General features: G+C 42.4%; 1 protein-coding gene across 2 annotated transcripts in view; it reads left to right on the forward strand.

Annotated features, from left to right (window-relative positions):
• Positions 1-21,985, forward strand: part of kcnd2 (potassium voltage-gated channel, Shal-related subfamily, member 2) — a 434,539-nt gene that overhangs the window by 409,674 nt on the left and 2,880 nt on the right. The window contains exons 3-6 of one of the 2 annotated variants that reach the window (XM_080191717.1): positions 884-982; positions 5,605-5,700; positions 13,507-13,566; positions 18,237-18,484. In XM_080191717.1, coding sequence (XP_080047843.1) covers positions 884-982; positions 5,605-5,700; positions 13,507-13,566; positions 18,237-18,484 — 503 coding nt within the window. The remainder of the gene's footprint in view (positions 1-883; positions 983-5,604; positions 5,701-13,506; positions 13,567-18,236; positions 18,485-21,985) is intronic. The other variant, XM_080191718.1, reaches the window with a different exon arrangement.

A 21,985-nucleotide genomic window follows, 5' to 3' on the forward strand; every position in this document is an offset into this window, starting at 1 on the left:
GGCAAGGCTGGCGAGCCATTGAAATCTTCATTCATGTTGGCGGGACTGAAAGATCTGGAAAATTCCAGCCAATGTGTAAGATGTCTGCATCCTCACTAAAATCTGCAGCTGCAATTGCAATCTCAAAACAGGGCAAGGATTGGATTGCCAGTGGCTTTGAATTTCCTTAGTCTCTTGAGAAAGTAGGGACGTTAGTTGGCTTCCTTAACTATAGCATTAGCATGAAGGGATCAGGACAGCTTGTTGGTGACCTGGACACCTAAAAACCTGAAGCTCTCAACCATTTCCACTTCATCCCTACTGGCCTACTCCAGCTCTTATTTTCGGTGTTTCTATGCATGTTTTTTGAATCTATATTTGTTTTCTACACTTCCTGGTCAATCAGCAAATCTGCGTGATTGTTAAGATAGTGACCTAATGTGACTATTGTTGAAATTTCCTGGCCCTTCCCACTGGCATGACCTTCTGATCTTCAGGTGACCTGATGAAGGAGCAGCGCTCTGTAAGCTTGTGATTGCAAATAAACCTGATGTCGCATCACCTCTCACTTTGTCCATCCTAGTCTAACACCAGCCTCTTCACATCATGGTAGACCATATCATGATAGACCAATCCCATATTCACATGGGAGCAAGCTCCGCTGAGTAAGGAAGGTTTATTAGTGACCATTTTGTTTTATGGTGCATGTCTTGGATTGTCATATAACATCACGTTTACTAACTTGAATAAATAACTTCTGAACTGAAATTAAAATTAATAATAAATAACTTCTCTCATTCGTTCATGGGTAAGAAGTTTTTAATATTCTGTGGTCAATGTTAAATATGCCAAGGAAAATGCTATGATAAATTAGTAATTGATTTGTATATTGTTGTTTATACAGAAAGCCAGACTTGCAAGAATCCGTGTGGCAAAGACAGGGAGCGCAAATGCGTATATGCAGAGCAAACACAATGGTTTACTAAGTGATTCACTGGAGCAGGTAATGGGCTGCCGAGGGCTGAAGTGGTCTTTTTATTCTTTCTTTCTCAGAAAGTGGAATTGAAGCAAACAAAATCAGCTGTTATTACCCAGTTTCCATCCGTTTACTGATATTTTGCTTTCTTTCATTCAACTGTTCAGAGAAAGGCTGCTGTCAGTGAAATTGGAACCCTGTGCAGTTGCACAGCGATTGAAGGTATTCTGTATTTTCTAACAGGGTTGAGCAGGTTACCGCTTTGAGCTGTGTACCTTTTGAAAGTGTTCACTGGATGATCCAGCTCGGATTTGTTACAAGCTGCCAATGCGTGAGCGATGGATGGCAATCACTGGAGGGTTACAAAACGGGAAGCCGCTGAGAAGCATCGATGCAGAGTTTACAAGCACAGCAGGACATAATAGCAGCACTTCCAGCTGCGACATGTGTTGGCAGTAGCCCACTGTGTTTTAAACCCTCACTGGGATTTTGATTATATTCAATTGGAAAAAAAAAGAAGTTAAAAAAGTCATATCCCTTTGTTCCCTGTGGTCACATTGTCCCCAGAAAGTCAGGTACAGCCCAACCAATGTAGAAATCTGTACAGCAAAGCAAAGAGCAGCCTCAGTGCAATACTGCATAAAAAGTACCAAAGTAAGGCCAGCATTAGCTGCTCCACTGTCAAGGAAATGTGACCTTGTTAGGAAGAAAGCTGGGTTAATTAAAACCACCACTGATGGTCTGTCGGCACAGTGGTTAGCACTGATACCCCAAAGTGCCAGGGACCCGGATTCAATTCCCGGCTTGGGTCACTGTCTGTGCAGAGTCTGCACGTTCTCCCCCATGTCCTCCAGGTTCTCTGGCTTCCTCCCGCAGTCCAAAAGACATGCTGGTTAGGTGTATTGGCCATGCTAAATTCTCCCTCAGTGTACCAAACAGGCGCCAGGATATGGCGACTCGGGGATTTTCACAGTCACTTGAACTATTATGAAGGTAAGAATGTAGGATTTAAAATGATTGTTCAAAACATTTCAACAATCTCCGTCACTCAAATCCAGTTTCAGGATACTATCTGAACACTTTCATCACTTGATTCAACAAAACCATAAAGGTAACACTGAACTTGAGTTAGGAAAAGCAGCCAGCATAATCAAGGACCCCCCTCCCCCCGCATGGACATTCTCTCTTCCACCTTACTCCATCAAGAAAAAAAGATACAAAAGTCTGAGGATCCGTACCAATCCACTCAAGAACAGCTTCTTCCTTGCTGCCATCAGACTCTTGAATGGACTTGCCTCACATTAAGTTGATCTTTCTCTACCACCTTAGCTATGACTATAACATTACATTCTGCACCCTCTCCTTCTCTATGTAAAGTATGATTTGCCTGCACAGCAAGCAAGAAACAATACTTTTCACTGCGCACTAATACGTGTGACAATAATAAACAAATCAAATCAAAAGGAATTCTAAGAGTGCAGAGTGGAATTGTTTCCATGTAATCCTTCGAATCAAGGACTTTTGGAGCTTTCTATGATGTACCTAAAGCTGTTTTTCGATTATATTGTGCATTTTCAGGCTTGAATTACTTGCCACATTGTTTTGTCTATCATTTGTCCAAAAAAGGCTGATAACTGGTCAGGATTAATTGAGATGAATTCCATCAGAACTTCTTCTGCTGCATTGTCAGAACGTCGGTAATGATGTAAAAATATGCTCAAAAACAAGAACACAAGTTCATTCCCGATAGGCTGTTCTGACCTTGGGATAAAGTAGCCTGTTCCCAATCAAGGAAACCATGCAACTATTAATGTAGAGACGCTTCAAACAACATCAGTAATTAGTTTGGAATTAGCCTGAGGATCTGCCTTTTGGACCACCTTCTTCTCTGAACCAGAGTGTGAAAGAGCAAAGTCAGATTAGCAACCAAGCATTTGGGGTAGCATGGTGGCACAATGGTTAGCACTGCTCTCACAGCACGAGAGACCAGCCTTGGATGACGGTCTGTACGGAGTTTGCATGTTCTCCTCATGTCTGCATGGGTTTCATCCAGGTGCTCCAGTTTCCTCCCACAGTCCGAAGATCTGCAGGTTAGGTTGATTGCCCATGCTAAATTTCACCTTAGTATCCAAAGATGTGTAGGTTAGGGGGATCGGCAGTGTGAATCTGTGGGGTGATGGGAATAGAGCAGCGGGGGTGGGCCTTGGTGAGATGCTCTGTCAGAGAGTCAGTGCAGACTCAGTGGGCCAAATAGTCTCCTTCTCTGATCGTAGCCCAGTTTCATTATCTCAGCCAATCCTTGAGCAACGCCACAAGGCCTTCACATCCTCAGCTTTGCTGATTCTTCACCCACTAACACTCCCACACCCAGATAGCATTTTACAGATACACAATTCTGATAAATCCATATATTGCCTGACTATTAACTATGTAGTATAAATTGTCTTGTGGCTCCCAGCGCGTGGAAATCAGAAAAGTCTTTCTTCAAGGGGTGGAACAGTGATTTGCACTGATGCCTCACAGCGCCAGGGACCTGGGTTCAATTCCCAGGCTTGGGTCGCTGTCTGTGTGGAGTTTGCATGTTCTCTCTGTGGCTGCATGAGTTACCTCCCAGTGCTCCGGTGTCCTCCCACAGTCCAGAGATGTGCAGATTAAACGGATTGGCCGTGCTAAATTGCCCACAAGTGTCAGTGGATCGAGCTAGAGTAAATGCATGGGGTTATGGGAATAGGTGGGATTGTAGCAGGTGCAAATTTGACGGGCCGAATGGCCACCTTCTGCATTGTAAGGATTCCGTGATTCTGAGTGAAGATTTTTTATTAACACTGCCAGGGGGTTAAAGCTCCAATCATAACAAAAGAAAGAAAAAATGAGAATAAAATTTAACAAAGTGAGGAGGCAGCTGCAGCAGAGATGGACGTGTATTAAAAAAATCACTGCAGAGGAAGGATACTGCAGCAGAAAAGATCTACTGGAAATTAAGAGGGGAAGTACCTCGTGAGAGCAGTGAAGATGCAGTGAATAAAGAAATCAAGTGGATAATCAAATATCCAGTTAAATAAACTGAAGATAAAAAACGGTTTGAGCAGTTGAACATAAGAACATAAGAACATAAGAAATAGGAGCAGGAGTAGGCCATCTAGCCCTTCGAGCCTGCCCCGCCATTCAATAAGATCATGGCTGATCTGTCGTGGCTCAGTTCCACTTTCCCGCCCTCTCCCCATAACCCTTAATCCCCTCTCTTATCAAGAACCCATCAACCTGCTTCTTAAAAATATTTAGCGAGGCAGCCTCCACCACTTCAACGGGCAGAGAATTCCAGAGATTCACCACCCTTTGAGTGAAGAAGTTCCTCCTCAACTCCGTTCTAAACCGCCTCCCCTTTATCTTGAGGCTGTGCCCCCTAGTCCTACTGTCTTTTTTGAGCGGGAAGAGTCTCTCCACCTCTATCCTATCCATCCCATTCATCATCTTATACGTCTCAATGAGATCTCCCCTCATTCTTCTAAACTCTAACGAGTACAAGCCTAGTTTATTCAGCCTCTCCTCATAGCTCAATCCCCTCTAGACATGTCTAGACATCTAGACATGTCTAGAATGTCTAGACATCTGAACATAATGAATTACAAAAAGATATTATGTTCTATGACCCAGTGTAAAACATCTAAAAATGAGTTGAACAGTCTCTCCTTTGTATGTTTTTATTACAAAGTAACACATTTCCAGCCTTTGGCTACTTTCCTTTCGTTCAAGATATCCAATCCTTTTCTGGGGTCAGTTACATTAGGTAAGATTTGAGATGTTCCAGAAGGTGTGAAAGGGACTCGTGCCTCCTCTTGGCTGAGACCATTCTAGAACTATGGGGTCGCTGCTTGAAAATAAAAGGTTGCCCATTTAAAACAGAGATGAGGAGAATTTTTTTTTCTCTCAGAGTGTTGTGAATCTCTGGAACTCTCTTCCTCAAAAGGAGGTGGAAGCGGAGTCTTTGAATAATTTTAAGCAAGATAGACTTTGATTAACAAGGGAATGATAGATTATTGGGGTTGGCAGGAATATGGGGTTGAAGTTACAATCAGATCAGCCATGAGCTTGTTGAATGGCAGAGAGACTTGAGGGGCTGAGTGGCCTAATCCTGCCCCTCATTCATGTTTGTAAGAACCTAAATATCAAAATCTCTGTTTCCAGAAGTCTTCTGGCTGTACTCCCTTGTGGGCAGCACAGTGGTTAGCCTCACAGCACCAGGGACCTGGGTTCAATTTTCAGCTTTGGTCATTGCAGAGACTGCATGTTCTCTACATGTCCGCACGGGTTTCCTCTGGGTGCCCTCACAGTCGTGCTAGTTAAGTCCTTTGGTCGTGCTAAATTCTCCCTCAGTGTACTTGAACCAGCGCCAGAGCTTGGTGACTGGGGATTTTCCTTGACATTGGAGGGCCATAGAGTAGATCTGCTGATGTCCCCAAACCTCATCTCTCTCCCAAATAGGAGGCAGGGTTTTCACCTTAAGCAGTCTCAAGTGTTGTGGTGCCTATGTCTTTAGCTGGTTCTATCCAAGTAAAAGCAATGGAGGCAATTTATGTTGAACCCCAGTATGAAATCTTTTTATCAATTGGCTACAATATTTTCAATTCATTGTCTCTTGATTTTTCCAGATGTCGAACGATGAAGAACAAGCCCTTGTTAACAAGTCAGGGTCTTCATTCCAGAGGCAGCATCACCATCTCTTACATTGTTTGGAGAAAACTACGGTAAGGAATGATACTCGAGGCTCCACAGAAACCTGGAAGTAAATGAGCTCTTCCCCTTAGAATTAGCTTTTGTATTTTTGCTTACAAACGAATTATCCTTAGATTATGGTGTATGTTTCACAGAACGTCATTTGCCCATTCGCTGTAAAGATACACCAATAGATCTTATCAAAAAATTCTGTTACACAGCATCACATCATTCTTGCTTCACCTTTATCACCTAGCCAACCTTTCACCTCTTGCGGGAATGTACTGGGAACAAGAATAAGTCAAATTAAGAATATTCCAGATAATATGTAACAGGACCTAGTTACGTCTAAAATAATCTAGTAAAAGAATGAACCTCCAAAAATCCACGGACGGAATTCTTTCCAAAAGGTTCTCAGTATTGAATTTGCATGAAAACTGGAGTAATTCATGTTGTTTGTTTCAGTGGGAGTTCCTTGAAGAATCTCCCACACTCAGAGCACTGCAGAGGCTACCAGCGCGAATATCATTAAATTTCAGAGGACGGAGCCTATTCCCACTGGAGCGGCTGGAAGCAGCGCACTGAGCAGGCTACTGAGCATGTGCCGATCTGTCAGTGTGAACATGTGAATGGGGCTCTAGTCAAAGCACGCTGCTTTATCCTGGATGGTGTTAATCTTGTTGGAGCTGCCTTCATCCAAGGGAGTGGAGAGTATTCCATCACACCACTGACTTGCATCTTGTAGATGCGGGAAAGGCTTTGGGGAGTCAAAAGGTGAATTCCTTGCCACAGAGTACTTAGTCTCTAGACTTGCTGTTGTAGCCATAGTACTTAAGTAGTTGGCCTAGTTAAATTTCAGGTCAATGGTGGGCCACCAGGATATTGAAGGTCAGTAATTTGACAATGTTAATGCCATTGAACGACAAGGACAGGTATTTAGATGCTCTCTTGCTGGAGATAGTAATTGTGGTACTTCTGTGATACAGACATTATGGGTAGGATTTTACAGCCTCGCTCGACCCGAGACCAGAAAATCCCACCCGCAAGTTAACGGACATTTCTATTGTCCGTGCCTTGCCCCCTCCGATTCCATGACAGGCGGGGCAATAGAATTCCAGCGTACTTGTCACTTTCAGCCCAAGTCTGAACCATGTTCAGGCCTTGCTGCTTGCAGATTGCTTCATTACCTGAGGAGTTTCAAATGGTGCTGAACACTGTGCCTTGAGTAACAAACATGCCCACTTCTGTCCATATGAAGACGGGAAGGTGATCGATGAAGCAGCTGGAGATGGATGGGCCGTGAAAGCAATGTCAAAAATCCCTTCGCTGATGATTGACAGGAGCATGATGGGACGGTTATTGTCAGCTTTAATTTTCTTTTTGCTTTCTGTGGATAGGACATGCTTGGGCAATTTTCCACATTGTCAAGAAGGTAGCAGTGTTGTATCATACTGGAACAACTTTAAGGATCTCCTGCAGCAACATCCTGGGCTGATCTTGCCCAGTCATCGCAGCTACCATGCGTGATGCTAGGTGGGACTCCAGCCAGTCCAGAGTTTTTCCCCTGATTCTAATTGACTTTAGTTTTACTGGGGGCTCCTTGATGCCACATACAGTCATAGGCTGTCTTGATGTCGAGGGTAGTCACACTCACGTCATCTCTGGAATTCAGTCCTTTTGTTCATGCTTGGGCTCAGACAGTCCTGAGGTCTGGAGCTGAGTAGCCTCGATGAAATGCAAGCTGAACATCAGAAAGCAGGTTACTGCTGAATAAATGCTGCTTGAAAGCAATGTCATCGATCCCTTCTGTCACTTTGCTGGTGATTGAGAGTAAATTAATGGGGTGGTTATTGATAGATGTGATTTTCCTCGCTTTATGTGAATAGGGCATACTCAGCCAATTTTCCACCATTGTCAGGTAGTTGCCAGTGTTGTAACAGTATTGAAACAACTTGGCTAAAGGCGCAGCCACTTTTGGAGAACAGGTCTTCAGCACCACAGCTGAAATGGTGGCAGGGCCCATCGTCTTAACTGTATCAAGTGTGTTCACTTATTCTTGATATCATGTGAAGTGAATTGAATGAAGCTGAAATGTCCATGGAACCAGGCTGAAATAGATCAACAGTTTAGCACTTCTGGCTGAAAATGGTGGCAAATGCATCACTCTTGTCTTCTACACTCATATATTGGGCAGGACTTTCACATTGCACCCACCCGAGACCAGAAGTTTCTGCCTGAGGTCAACAGGCCTTTATTGGTCAATCAAATTTTCAGTCCTGCCCACAACGAGTCCTACAGTGGATGAGACCAGAGCATTTACTACTTTGGGTCCTGTATCATAACATAAGGGATTGAAGCAGGAGAAGACTATACAGCTTGTTGAACCTGCTCTGCATTTAATACGATCATGATTGATCCTGGGCTTCTGTTCAAGTTTCCCTCTTGTTCCCCATATTCCTTGATTCTTTGAGAAACCAAAATTCTGTCTCTTTGCTTTAAGTATATTCAACGTTGGCACACCAAGTAGAAAATTGCAAAGAGCTGGTCACGTGATTTAGATGCAGGAACAGTTGTGTTTTCACAAGCTGTGGAGCTACTCATCTTCTAATCTGTTTTATTTTCCTGATGCACAACCCATAACTATCCGATCCTGATGTGTATAATCTGTGCTGTTATCCTGGAAAATCCTGGCTAACCCTTGGTGAAGGGGAGCCTTAAAAAGTCGAGTAAATCCTTGTTTGATCGAGGCAATCGGAGACAGCCGGGGTGGGGTCAGTTCGCAGTGGTGGTTTCTCTGGTGAGCGGGTCAGTGCCAGTGGAGAGGGCAGTTTCCTCAGTAGGAACTTGCCTTCAGTCCTTGGAAATTAAACAGCTTGGTCTGTCATACATCCTGGCTGACTCACGGAGGTGGGGCTGGAGAAGGAGTATCGGTGCACCCAATCTCCAGAGCAGTGCTGAGGATGGAGACCAAAATTATGCATAGTATTCCAGATATGGTTGCACCAAAGCTGTGCAACATTATAGCAAGACTTCTTTATTCTTGTACTCAAATTGTTTGCAATAAAGATCAACAGGCCATTTGCTTTCCAAATTGCTCGCTGTGCTTGTGCGCTATCTTCCTTGTCAGAGTTTTCTTAACATCAATATTTACAAGTTCCAGACCTTTTAAAAAATATTCTGCTTTTCTATTCTTGCTACCAAAGTAAATAGCCTCACACTTCCCCACTTTACATTCCATCTGCCACCTTGTTGCCCACTCAGTTAGCCTGTCTCTATCTCTTTGTAGCCTTCTTGTTCTCTCTTCACAGTTTGCGCTCCCGCCTAGCTTTGTACTGCCAGCAAATTTAGATACATTTTGTCTCTACATCTAAGTCATTAATATAGGTTGTAAGCAGTGAGGCCCCAGCACTGATCCTTGCGCTCACAGCCTGCCAATTTAAATGTGCCCCATTTATTCCTACTCTCTGCTTCCTGTCCATTAAACCATCCTCTATCCATGCTAATATATCAATGCCAGGTCTGCGAGTCCTTATCTTGTGTGTTAATCTTTTGTCATTGAGAATGGAGATGTTCATGGAGACTCATCCTCTTGTTAGATGTTTAAGTGTCCAGCCAACTTGATATAACAGGAGTCTAAAACGTTGATCTGCTCAGTTAGTTATGGGATTTACTGGCTCTGCCTAATACATGCTGCTTCCACCTTTTAGCATCCATGTAGCCCTGTACTGTAGCTTCACCAGATTGTTGCCTCACCTGTACATGCACCTGCTGCTACTCATGCCATGTTCTTCTACATTCCTCATTAAACCAGGATTGGTCTCCTAACTCAATATTCATGGTAAAACGAGGGCTATGCTGGGCCATGACGTTATGGATTTTGGTTGAATACAATTCTACTGCTGCTGATGTCTCACAACGCCTTGCAAGTTTAAGCTGCAAAGCCTGCTTTGAATCTGTCCCATCTATCATGGTGATTGCGTCACACAACACGAGGGGAGATGTCCTCAGCATGAAGATGAGACTTCATCCCAACATGGAAAGTGCAATGGTCACTCTTGTCAATATTGTTGTGTACTGATGCACCTGCAATAGTAGACCGCTGAGGACGAGATCAAATGGGTTTTTCCCACATGTTTGTTCTCTTCGTAGGCCCAGTCTGGCAGCTATGACCTTCAGCACTTCTCAGCTTGGTCAGTGGTGGCGCCACTGAGCTATTGTTCATGGTAAACATTGAGGTGCTGCTTACAGATTATATTCCCTGCCCTTCCTGTACTACAGATGCAACAGGATCATCATTCAGATAGTCACTTCACACAATATGCCTTGGTATTACAATTATTTTTAAACCATGGGTGAACTACATCAAAAATAAGAGCCAAAATATACCCAACAAAAGAGTTTGGCTGAATAATATAAATTGTAAATATTTAGAAAGTTTCCTATTCCTTTTGCCAGAACATTAGGGAAGCCACAATGCAAAAGATCTCTTGTCACAAAGAAGGAAAATGACACTTGAAGAAAATATCATTCCTCACCATAGCAAGTTAATCCTGGAAAGTCCTTTCACAGCACCATTAATAATGTACAGAAATACAATTTAGCTCAGGAATTGTACATGTAACAAGGAACTTTAGCAAGAATTTGAAAATAGAAATTGTTTTAGAATATAGAGATATGGAAAACCACTGTCAAATCTACAAACTCGTTCAGTAATCAAATGCTTTTATTTTGAAAAGGAGCATTTGTAGTTTTACTTCTAAGTACCAAACTAAGCCAGACATTTTGGCTGGAATCTTACCACCATTCACACCGGAAGGCTGTTCCCATCCTGCTGCAACGAACAGAGCTTTGACTGGCCGCCAAAGTCTCCGACCTCACTGCAGCAGGAGTGTGGTGTGAACAGGCAGTAACATTGCGACCCCCATTTACCTAGAAATGTTACTGAATGGTAAGACAGCTATAATACCAACGACAATAACTTATCACATTTCTTTCCTAAGGACAGTAAATTCATAGCATGGTGCTTAGCAGCAGTCCCAGTATTTTACTTCTATAAAGCAATTGCAGCATCTTCCCTCCCCTCATAGACACCGCAGGATGAGGTTCTGTTTATTATAGAGGAAGATGGATCCTAGTAAAAGTTTATATTTTCAATCTCCTGTCAAACATTGAAAATATAATACCACACCCAGTATGATAGCATTTTTGAGGTATCAGTCAGAGGGGTAGTAAAGCTAGCAATTATCTTCATAGAATGAATGCATATTGATCTCATTTTTCACATGAGCTAAAAGCAACAGAAATTGTTCTGATCACTGCCTTTTTGTGAGACAGTGCATCATGTGAACTTTTGATCATGACGTCGCTGGTGATCTAAATGAGTGTTGGGTCATGATTTCAGTTGGTGTAACCAGAATTATTTTCCTAAGTGAAAAGTTACATCTTTTGTGTTGTGCAGAAGCAATTGTTATTTACCTCTTTCAGTTTTCCAATTCATAGCTTCATGTAATTGAATTCAGAAAGAAAAAGTGCATGTAAGGGATGGTATTCCAGGAGTAAACTGCAACCAGTGCTTTGACATTGGGGCAGCACAGTGATTACTACTACTGCCTCGCAACGCCAGGGCCGGGGACCCGGGTTCAACTCCAGTCATAGCTGACAGTATGGAATTTGCACCTTCTCCCCATGCCTGCATGGGTTTCCTCCGGGTGCTCTGGTTTCCTCCCACACTCCAAAAATGAGCAGGTTAGGTCAATTGGCCATGGTAGTGTCGGGAGGATTAGCAGGGGAAATAACATGGGGTTATGGGGATAGGGCCTGGGCGGGATTGTGGTTGGTGCAGGCTTGATGGGCCGAATGGCCTCCATCTGGGTTCCTGCACTACTGGAACAATCACAATAACCTTGCAGTATTTTAGCCAGTGCACACTTCCAGCAATTGGCTAACAGAGAACACTTTGCAGAGTGCCAGGCCATCTAAATAGTATAAGCCTGAAATAAACATTTAATGAAAAATAACTATGGGTTAAAAGAGTTTGTTAAAATAGTACATTGAGGAAACTCCTGCAAGCACATCAATGAGTGATAAAAATGGCACACGGGAATTCCAACGCCCTCATGAGGAATGCACTCAGTACCACTCAATAATTTATATTTTTCATGGATCATCAATCTATTTTATTAACCTTCTGTGTTTACATCTGTGGGGAGGTATATGCCAACCAGTGTCTGAAGTTGCAAGAACATCTGCATGACTTGGAATGTTTTCTGATGAAATGTGCAAGAAATCTTATTGTTTGTAGTTACTGTGTCTGTACTCTTTATTGTCTGTGTGTTTTTTCTCTAACTGTATGTTATTTTTATTTGTGTATATGCACCTATTAGGGTAACAGGTGTTAGTGCTGGGAAATGGATACAATGGATAAAATGTCCCATTTTCTGCACCTAATTTCAGCACCAATCAGTTCCAGGTCAGATTTGAGAACAGGATACACTCACGTTCTACTTTGCTTCAGCAATGAACCTTAACTGTTAACCTTAGAGGAACTCCACACTGCACTAGTGACTTTTTAAATTTCCACCTATTTTGACCTCTCTAAGTGGGATTGCTAATTTAATATAGATTTTTGCCCTTGGTCGCACATCTACAAGGATGTCACATTAACCATGCCCAAGTTCTCCCTTGCACTGGATTATTGTCGTCAGAGCTGGAATCCAGAAATAAAAGGTTACTGTGCCAGCGCACAGTGTCACTCAATAACATAACACAAACATACATTCAAACTCACCAATAATATCACACAAAGTATTCCTTATTTATGTTAAATATTCTACACAGAATGGATCTAAATTTACTTGGCCCATTTTACTCGATGAATGCTTGGGTTGAAGAAACTGTCATGTAGATTTTTTTGTAATTTTCAAGAAAGTCGTCAATACATTTGGCTATTCTTCGACCCCACATCAGGAGATTGTCACGGCAAAACTATTGAAATTTAATGTAGCCCAGTTTGATCAGGACACTTTTTCAATGTCATTTTATAATTTTTCAAAATCTCATTTTGTCAGCTCAGTGCCAAAACAGCAAATTACAAACTTGACATTGGGTGGGTAACTATTGAAATTGTTTTCAGTATCTTTTTAAAACCTTAAGAAAATTCAGCAGCTAATTATAAATACATTACTTATAAAAGAGTAGGTAAAGTGCAATCAACTTTCATATCTTAATGAAACAGTCAGTAGCCATGGAGTGACATGGTGGCATAGTGGTTAGCACTGCTGCCTCACAGCTCCAGGGACCAAGCCAGGATTCCTGGCTTGGGTCACTGTCTGTGTGGAATTTGCATATACTCCCCATTCTCAGTGGGTTCACTCCAGTTTCCTTCCACAGTCCAAAAATGTGCAGGTTAGTTTAGTTAGCCATGCTCAATTGTCCCGTAGTGTCCCAAGATGCATAGGTTAGAAGGATTCATGGGGTAAATATGTGGGGTTACAGGGCTTTGGTGGGATTGTTGTTGGTGCAGACTTGATGGGCTGACTGGCTTCCTTCTGCACTGTAGGGATTCTATGAATTTCTTTTTAAGCATTATTCGCCAAAAGCATCTTCTGTATAAAAAAGTGCTTTAAAATCTTTCTGGCAATGATTTATTATTAAAATACACTTGAAAATTTCTAACAAGTAAATGTAGATATTTATATTGATGACCTGTGTAAGGCTCCCAGTTAATGAAGGTGTCAGAAAAGATGCTGGTGTTTTGTTCAGATATTTGAATATACTCATTTTAAACTGTTAAGATGCATTAGTTATTGTTTCTTTTTTGTTGGCATGTTACCATATAGGGATTGTCCTATCTTGTGGATGATCCCCTCTTATCAGTTCGGTCTTCAACATCCATTAAGGTACCAGTTTGATTGTTCGTGTCAGAACTATCTGAATTTAAGTGTGTGTAACTCTGCATTTTATGATATTTGTGCTGTAACTGTTAACGTTTTGACAGTCTGAAGATGTTTGTGCTGTATGCTGGTATTCTGTGATTGTGCAAAAGCTTCTCTGCTGGTTACTTGTTTTGCTGTTTTAATGAATTTGGTGGCGTTCTTTCTAGAATGTATTGATCCACTTAGCATTAGTGCCCACATCTTAATAATCATCTGAAAGCTGGTAGGTAATATTATGCCACATATATTTAATACATCACTGGTTCTGTAACAGAAAACTTTAGACATCTGTTCTTAAAGTTATAGAAATATAATGAAGGGATTGTGACAAGCGAGTGCAAATGATTCCAAGCTTAAAACTTTGGACAGTAAAAGTTTAAAGTTGATCAGAATAAATTTGAAAGTAACGGGGAAATAAGTGTATAAACATGTGGTCGATAATTTTTGTATAAAATTGTGTCAGATCCAAGAAAAGTTTGACTACCTTTTCAATATATCATTTACATTCATTGAATATATCAATATGTCTACGTCATCTATAAATTTTAATTTAATCATGGTATTTTATGACAAATTTAATGGTTCCAAAAATCCTTGAGGCTCCTGTTTTTTTTGCCGGAACACTAACAGAGGAATAGCAAAGTTCACTGTGCAACAACAGGAATCTGGCTTTGCCGGGTCTCTGCTATTTCTGGGAATTTCCAACATGTCTTGTACAGGCTGGAACCTCAACTTGTCCCTTTGCACAGTAAATGGCATGCAGAGGTGCACCGGGAGTGGGGACTTTCTATGAATGGAAATCCTGCTTCCTTGGGCCAGTTGGGGCCCAATAAAGAATTGAAGCCTTATGCACCCAGGAAAGTGAGACACACTGTCCTCCAGATTGACTGACGTGGGTCCCAGCAAAGGGTGTCAGGCCAGGAACCCTGGATAATCGAAGAAAGATGACGATTTTTAATTTAAATATTGATTGGTGCCTTTATGCAGAGGGCTGAGTGAAGCATAGCTGGAATGTGCAAAGCAAGTATCAGCAATCCACCATCCCCATCCCCTAACCCAACAGCCATTACAAGAGAAGACACCAGATTTTACAATTACATGGGGCAGATGAGGACCAGAGATCCATCTGCAGTGGGGTGGCAATGGTCTAGTGGTAAAATTGCTAGACTATTAATCCAGACATTCATGTTCTGAGGAACCAGGCAGATGGTGGAACTTGTATGCAATACTGGAATTAAGAATCTACTGATGACCATGAAACCATGATCGAATGTCGGAAAAAACCCATCTGGTTCACTAACGCCCTTTAGGGAAGGAAATCTGCTGTCCTTACCTGGTTTGGCCTACATGTAACTCCAGGACCACAGCAATGTGGTTGACTCTCAACTGCCCTCAGGCAGTCCCAGGAATGAATAAAAAGAAACTTACACCTGTGTGACCTGGGTCCCATCAGAGGGCATCAGGCAGGAACCCTGGACAACTGAAGAAGGATGCCAGTTTTTAATTTCAATATTGATTGGTGCCTTTACACAGATGGCTGAGTGGAGCATAGCTGGAATGTGGAAAGCACGTATCAGCAACCCATCACCCTATCCCCTGTCCCAACAGCCATTACAAGGGAAGATATGCATTGCTAACAATCCTTTATATTTACGCTATGGTTCCCTGCAGAGGGCACAAGTTGGCCCAATCCCAGCACAATGAGCGGGATTTTTGAATCAGTGTTATTTTGTCACTCAGTGTCCATTGCTTCTCAGCGTTTTACTAGAATTCAGTGAACTATGTAGCCACAATTGACTTTGTCATGAAAACGACAGGCAAAATAGTTTTTGCTAAATACAAAGCCAGTTTGTCTTATTTTTACATGCTGGATTTGAATAACCATAACATTGTGGTATATCACTGATTATTTTCCTGTTTATTTCATTTCCTGCTTCCAGGTTCAAGGAACTCGCTCAGTTTTTTTAATATTACCATCATCATGATTGTCACATTTATTGTTTCCCTGTGAGGCAGCTTATTGAGCCAGTACTGTGATTGCAAGGACTGAATGACTTGTATAAATTAGGCTTCAAAGCAGGGGGTGGCATGGTGGCACAGCGGTTTGCACTGCTGCCTCACAGTGCCAGGGACCTGGGTTCAATTCCTGGCTTGGGTCATTGTCTGTGCAGAGTCTGCATGTTGTCTGCGTGGATATCCTCTGGGTGCTCCAGTTTCCTACCACAGTCTAAAGATGTGCTAATTAGGTGCATTGGCCATGCTCAATTCTCTCTCAGTGTAGCCAGAGAGGCGCTGGATTGTGGCGACTAGGGGATTTTCACAGGAGCTTCATTGCAGTACTAATGTAAGCCTACTTGTGACTAATAAATAAACCTTTTAATTTAAGCTAGCTGCTATGCTACGTGCAAGGTGCCAGTGCCAAAGGGATTTTAACAAGTGATTTGGGATCAGGTGGGAAGAAAAATTGTAAAAACTTCAAAGAGGTACCCAAGCCACCTCAAAATCAGCCACTTCTGATTTTGATGGAGACAGGACAAAGACCAGGCAACCACCCTCGGGAGGTGGGTTAGTTGTTGAATGCCTTCATTTTAACAAGGTTTATGTATTTTATTGCTGTTGTTGAAGAAAGGCTGGATCCATAACATAAAGCCAGAATTGAGTCCAGGTTCCTGCAGTTATGAGGCAGCACCACTAACCACTGTGCCAACTTCCTCTGGGTTTCTTGACAAATGTCTTCTGACCCTGCCCCAGAAACCAACTCCAAGTTTCAGACATTTGTTTGACAATTTGTGGCCAGTTTTTCTCAAAAGTAGACCTCCGAGACAGAGGGGAAAGAGACCTGCAGAGTTGTTTAAATGTTTAAAAAGAAGAAAAATAAGAATGGAAAAATTCGGTGAGAATATATTAGTTGGAAATCAAGAAGGGTTAAAACGAAAAAAGAAGGAAGGTTGAACTGGCAATGTGTATTTATTATTTTTAAGTATCAATTTAATATAAAGATACTCTTGAATTGTTACTGACCTTATTACTATGACACAAAGACTAGCTTCAGCATCTCAGTGAAATGTGAAATCCTTGACTTCCCGTGTAAGAATTAGTCCAATTAGTGATCTGGTGCAAAATACCTTTGATCTATAAGATTTTATACAGGACAATGCAGCCTATTACAAGAAACCTCATGAGCAACTCCTATTATGTCTCTTATCTATGACCAAGTATAGAAAAATATCATATGATAATGCTTTTTAGAATTCCACGTTCACAATGACTCCCTCAGTCAGGACACAGTTTGATTTGGGGTTAATGTATCTATACATATATCCGCCGCAGAGCATTTCATTATGATCAAGTCTTCTAAATTTGCGTTTAAATCGCTGATATTTTCTGCAATCATCATTCTTTCCAACAACAGAATCTTTACTGTCTTGGCTGATCATGATTGTCCCAATGTACTGGTGGACGTCAGAAATGAATACTGTCCATTTCTACCGAAAGGACGTATTAAAAACTGTGCTGTCGCTTCACTGAAACTGCAATTTGATTTCACTGATATGAAATTGTATGGTGCATGATTAACATACAAACATACTGGCATGAAATACTATTGTCAGCTATTTTAAGAATGAATACTAATCTGATTATTTTGAATAGGGTAAAATCTTCATAAAATAGCAAGGTGGAATTTCATGCAAATATCATAAACACCTAATTTAATCTCTACTGTGCCTTCTCTTCTGTTATTATTTTTCACCCATCATCATTTGAGTACTTATTTGATTTTACAAAGCCATGATCACAGTGTAAAGCATTATTCCCCTTGACAACGTCTCAAGAACTGTGTGCAATAGTCAGTACACCTGAACTGATCTCTGTGTCACACAACTAAAGTGTACTGCTGGCGTGACAAATTCCAAGTTAGGCGTTCAAATTGTGTAATCCTCTTCTTGATGTAGACCCTTTCTGTCAAGGGACAGCACGGTGGCACAATGGTTAGCAGTACTGCCACACAGCGCCAGGGACTGTGGTCAATTTTCGGCTTGGGTCACTGTCTGTGTGGATTTCCTCCAGGTGCTCCGATTTCCTCCCACAGTCCAAAAGATATCCTGGTTTAGGTGCATTGGTCATGCTAAATTCTCCCTCGGTGTACCTGAACAGGCCCCGGAATGTGGCGACCAGGGGATTTTCACAGTAACTTCATTGCAGTGTTAATGTAAGTCGACTTGTCACACTAATAAATAAACTTTAAACTATAAACTTTACACTGAAGTTGGTGTGCACTTGATTTACCATTTGGTAAACTCAGTCAGCAAATCGTACTAACAGGATACTTAGCGTTACTTAGCACAGACATTATTAAAAGCTTATTCCTCACCATTATTATCTCAACCGAAATGTGGGAAAAATAGAATGTGTAATCAGAGTAACCACAAATAGGTGGTTAGCTAATTGTAGCTTCTGCCGCTAGTGATGCTTAATATACAAGATTGGAATTCAGCACTAAGTAATGTGGCACAATTCAGACCCTGATTCTTCCTGTTAACATATTCCTTTAAAAAAAGGTGAAGCACCAGGATTTTCCTGAGATTGATGTATAATTTTTTTTATATCTCTGTCCCTTTTTCTCTTTCACTTAGAATCACGATTTCGTGGATGAACAAACCTACGAAGAGAATTGTCTAGAAGGATCTACAAGAAATCGATCAAACTCTCACAGCCCTTCTCTCTCGTCTCAACATGGTTTAACAGGAACATGTTGTTCAAGACGCAGCAAAAAGCCTTTCCGGCTCCCAAATTCCAATATTTCTTGCAGTCATCCTGGAAGTGTACAGGAACTCAGTACGATTCAGATTCGATGTGTGCAACAAGGTGCTCTCTCCAATAGGTAACTATCTCAAAGTATTCATAAATTAAAACTCAATAACCCAAATTAACTTAATAAGTAAATATAAAAATGTCTTCCTTACAAATTATATAAATTAATACCACATCAATTAAGTGAAAAGGGTCACTGTCAACTATTTGTTAATACACAAGTGGTCAAACTATCTTATACACGATGCAGTATTGTGGGATTCAAAGTGTTCTAACCAGTCAATGACAATGATTTTCCACTTTCCAGACTCCTTTCCTTCCCTATGAATGGTATGCTTTGTCTGTATAGCGTGCAAGAAACAATACTTTTCACTGTATGCTACTACATGTGATAGTAATAAATCAAATCAAATCATATCAAAACCAAGATCCGCTGTTTGAACCACACAGTAGATCACATGCGATGACTCCATGGGAATTGCTCAGGAAGTTTGAACTTCCAAACGGCAATTCCCTGTTCTCCAGGCCCCTGTAGAACAGTCTCAGGCTCTACATTAGAATCAGAAATATTGGACAGTTCCATGGATAGTTACCAAGGAAAAGACCCTAGTCAAACTCCTGAATAACTATATAACTGCACCCGCGCCCCCCCCCCAACCAATGCTCACCCCCAAACCTCCTGACTATCCACTGGTCTCCCTGACCACCTCCCTGGATCCATCCAATCCAACTACCCCTCTCGACGCACCACAACCATCTCCCCGGGCAGATTTAACTGCTTCCGACCACCCAAATACCCCCCAACTCAATATGACTAGCCCTCATCACCCAACCACTTGTCAAACCTGATCCTACTTGGCTCTGATCTGTCAATCCTTCCTGATCTGACCTAACTAGCCCCGACCCACCCAACTACTTACCCACCTCACCCACCTGCCACCCTATGCACTGCCACCCTACCACCTCACCTATCTGCCACCCTACCTACTTACCTCACCCACCCTACCCATTTAGCAAGATCCGCTGTTGGAACCACACAGTAGATCACATGCGATGACTCCATGGGAATTGCCCAGGAAATTTGAACTTCCAAACGGCAATTCCCTGTTCTCCAGGCCCCTGTAGAACAGTCTCAGGCTCTACGTCAGACAACCATTTAGCAATCCTGCCATTCCACTCTACCTAGTAATTCACTCATTCACAAACATTCAAGTTGGACATTTAGGGCCCTATTTTACCATTTTGATTCTAAGTGCTGAGTGGACTTGAAACTGGAAATGTTTCAGATCAGACTTTTAGGCCCATTCTCAGGCATCCCCCTATGTACTGTGCCTGAAAAAAATCAGTGATTGTGAATCACGCTACAGAAGCCTGTGGGTGGGGCTTAATATACCCAAAACCCTGCACACTGCCAATTTTTGCTAAGATTTAGCCAATTGGAACTGTCAAACTAGCAAGGGACTGCCCAGCTGTCAAGGTACTGTTAAAGAGTTGTCCAATTTCTGAGGAACTGTTAAAGAGCTGTCCAGCTGTCAATGAACTGTTAGAGAGCTGTTCAGCTGTCAAGGAACTGTCCTGTTGTCAAGGAACTGTTAAAGAACTGTCCAAGGCTGTCTAGAAAGTATCAAAATCATCAATATACTGTCCAAGAATAATAGGTGACTTGGCATGAAAGGGGTAAGGTCAAAGGGTGGTGAGTAGGGAGCAAGGGTTGGCATGAGTTGGCACTAAGTTATCATAGGGGATATGGGGCTGGGTGGAAGACATTAAGTTTTCATAGGAATTGTGATGGACTGTGAGGTATGGGTGGAGCGTGGCTTAGCACAGGTTGGAATAGATAAAGTATATGGTGTGTGTGTGTGTATGGAGGGGTTGGGATATGAGGGAGTGATGAGGGCTGTAGCACAGATGCAGCCATGCACCAGACCAACTTCAGCATCTGGAGGCCTACGCACTCATTTGGAGGTTGCCCACCCCAGCTCCTGTTTCAGGCCACCACCCCCTCCCCACTGCCCTCATCCCCACCGACTGAAAATCCAACCTGCGGGCAGCCATTTCTAAAGTTCTTGTGCATCGAGCCAGGAAATCTCCCAACTCTGTAACCCCAACCCAGAGACAGAAATCTAGCCTTAAACCTACTTTACTGCAACTGGTACCGTAAAAAGGTGCATGTTTCCTGCACTGAGGGAGTTCCTCTGCATCGTGGATTGGAAGTCTGGTCTTGTTAAGTGCATTCAGGTAAGTGGGTAGTTTTCTGTCTAATCAGTGCCAAATGCAGTGAATCCACTTCTGATTGGAAGATCGGGGCCATTATTTTCCAAAACTTTGCAAGTTAAAATAGCGTCTGGGTTACTCTTGTGATGTGGAGATGCTGGTGTTGGACTGGTGTTAAACACAATCTGTTGTGAGACTTCTTACTGTGTTTACTCTTGTGACTCAGGACTCTGATGCATTACTTGAAATGCTGTGAGAGTTTACAAACCGATTTGGTGTGGGCCCACCTATGGCCTAGTCCTGGGAAACTGTATGCTTGAGTACAAATGTAGCTTGAAGCTTAGGTCTGCAGAAGTGGCATAGTCATCAGCTTTGGATCCTTTGGGCTGTTGCCTGAACATCTGCAGTAAGGCAACAAAAGATGCCCCCCTCGGTCTTGGATTCTGGGTCCTCTAAACACTCAGTGAGCCCACACCCGAGGCCCAAAGCCAGTTAGTTCAGTGTCTCTCAGATGAATGCCACACTTTTAGCTACACTGGCAGGAGATCCAATACCTTCCTTTACCTTATTATAATATTTGCCCGAAAAACACACCAGTTGTAGACAGAGGCCCAAGTCTTTGGCCAGCGCTGGAATTCTCCAGGCATTTTACAGGTGCTATAATGAGGAATATCAGAATCTGAGGATTGGTTCAAGCCAGTGTGTGGAAGCCTGCCAGAATAGGCCGCAAGATTATAAGATATAGGAGCAGAATTAGGCTATTTGGCCCATCGAGTCTGCCCTGCCATTCAATTATGGCTGATAAGTTCCTCAATACCATTCTCCCTCCTTTTTCCCATAACCTTTGATCCCTTTATCAATCAAGAACATATTTATCTCTGTCTTAAATACACAATGATTTGGCCTCCGCAGCCTTCTGTGGCAGTGAATTCCACAGATTCATCAGCCTCTGGCTAAAGAAATTCCTGCTCATCTCAGTTCTAAAGGGCTGTCCCTTTATTCTGAGGCTGTGCCCCTCAGATCCTAGTCTCTCCTACTAATGAAAGCACCTTTCCCACATCCACTCTATCCAGACCTTTCGGTATTCTGTAAGTTTCAATGAGAATAGGTTTCATACTGAGGGACGTTAATGTTGCAGGGCCTCTATGTAAAATCTGTTTTTCCCAGTGAGCAGAGCAGGTCTCACAGTCTTCCCGGCTCAGAGGTTTTCAGTGACCTCCCCCTGCCCCCACAACTTGGTTCATTTTATGTCAGCCTTTCTATGGAGGTCGGGGAGGAGTACTACCTACCCTGACCCCACAGTTCCATCATTCTTTCCCTCCCTATCCAGCCGCCCTACCCCTCACCCCACCCCAGA

The sequence above is a fragment of the Carcharhinus amblyrhynchos genome, chromosome 6 (assembly GCF_965287045.1).
Source record: "Carcharhinus amblyrhynchos chromosome 6, sCarAmb.v2.hapA, whole genome shotgun sequence".
Taxonomy (NCBI): domain Eukaryota; kingdom Metazoa; phylum Chordata; class Chondrichthyes; order Carcharhiniformes; family Carcharhinidae; genus Carcharhinus; species Carcharhinus amblyrhynchos.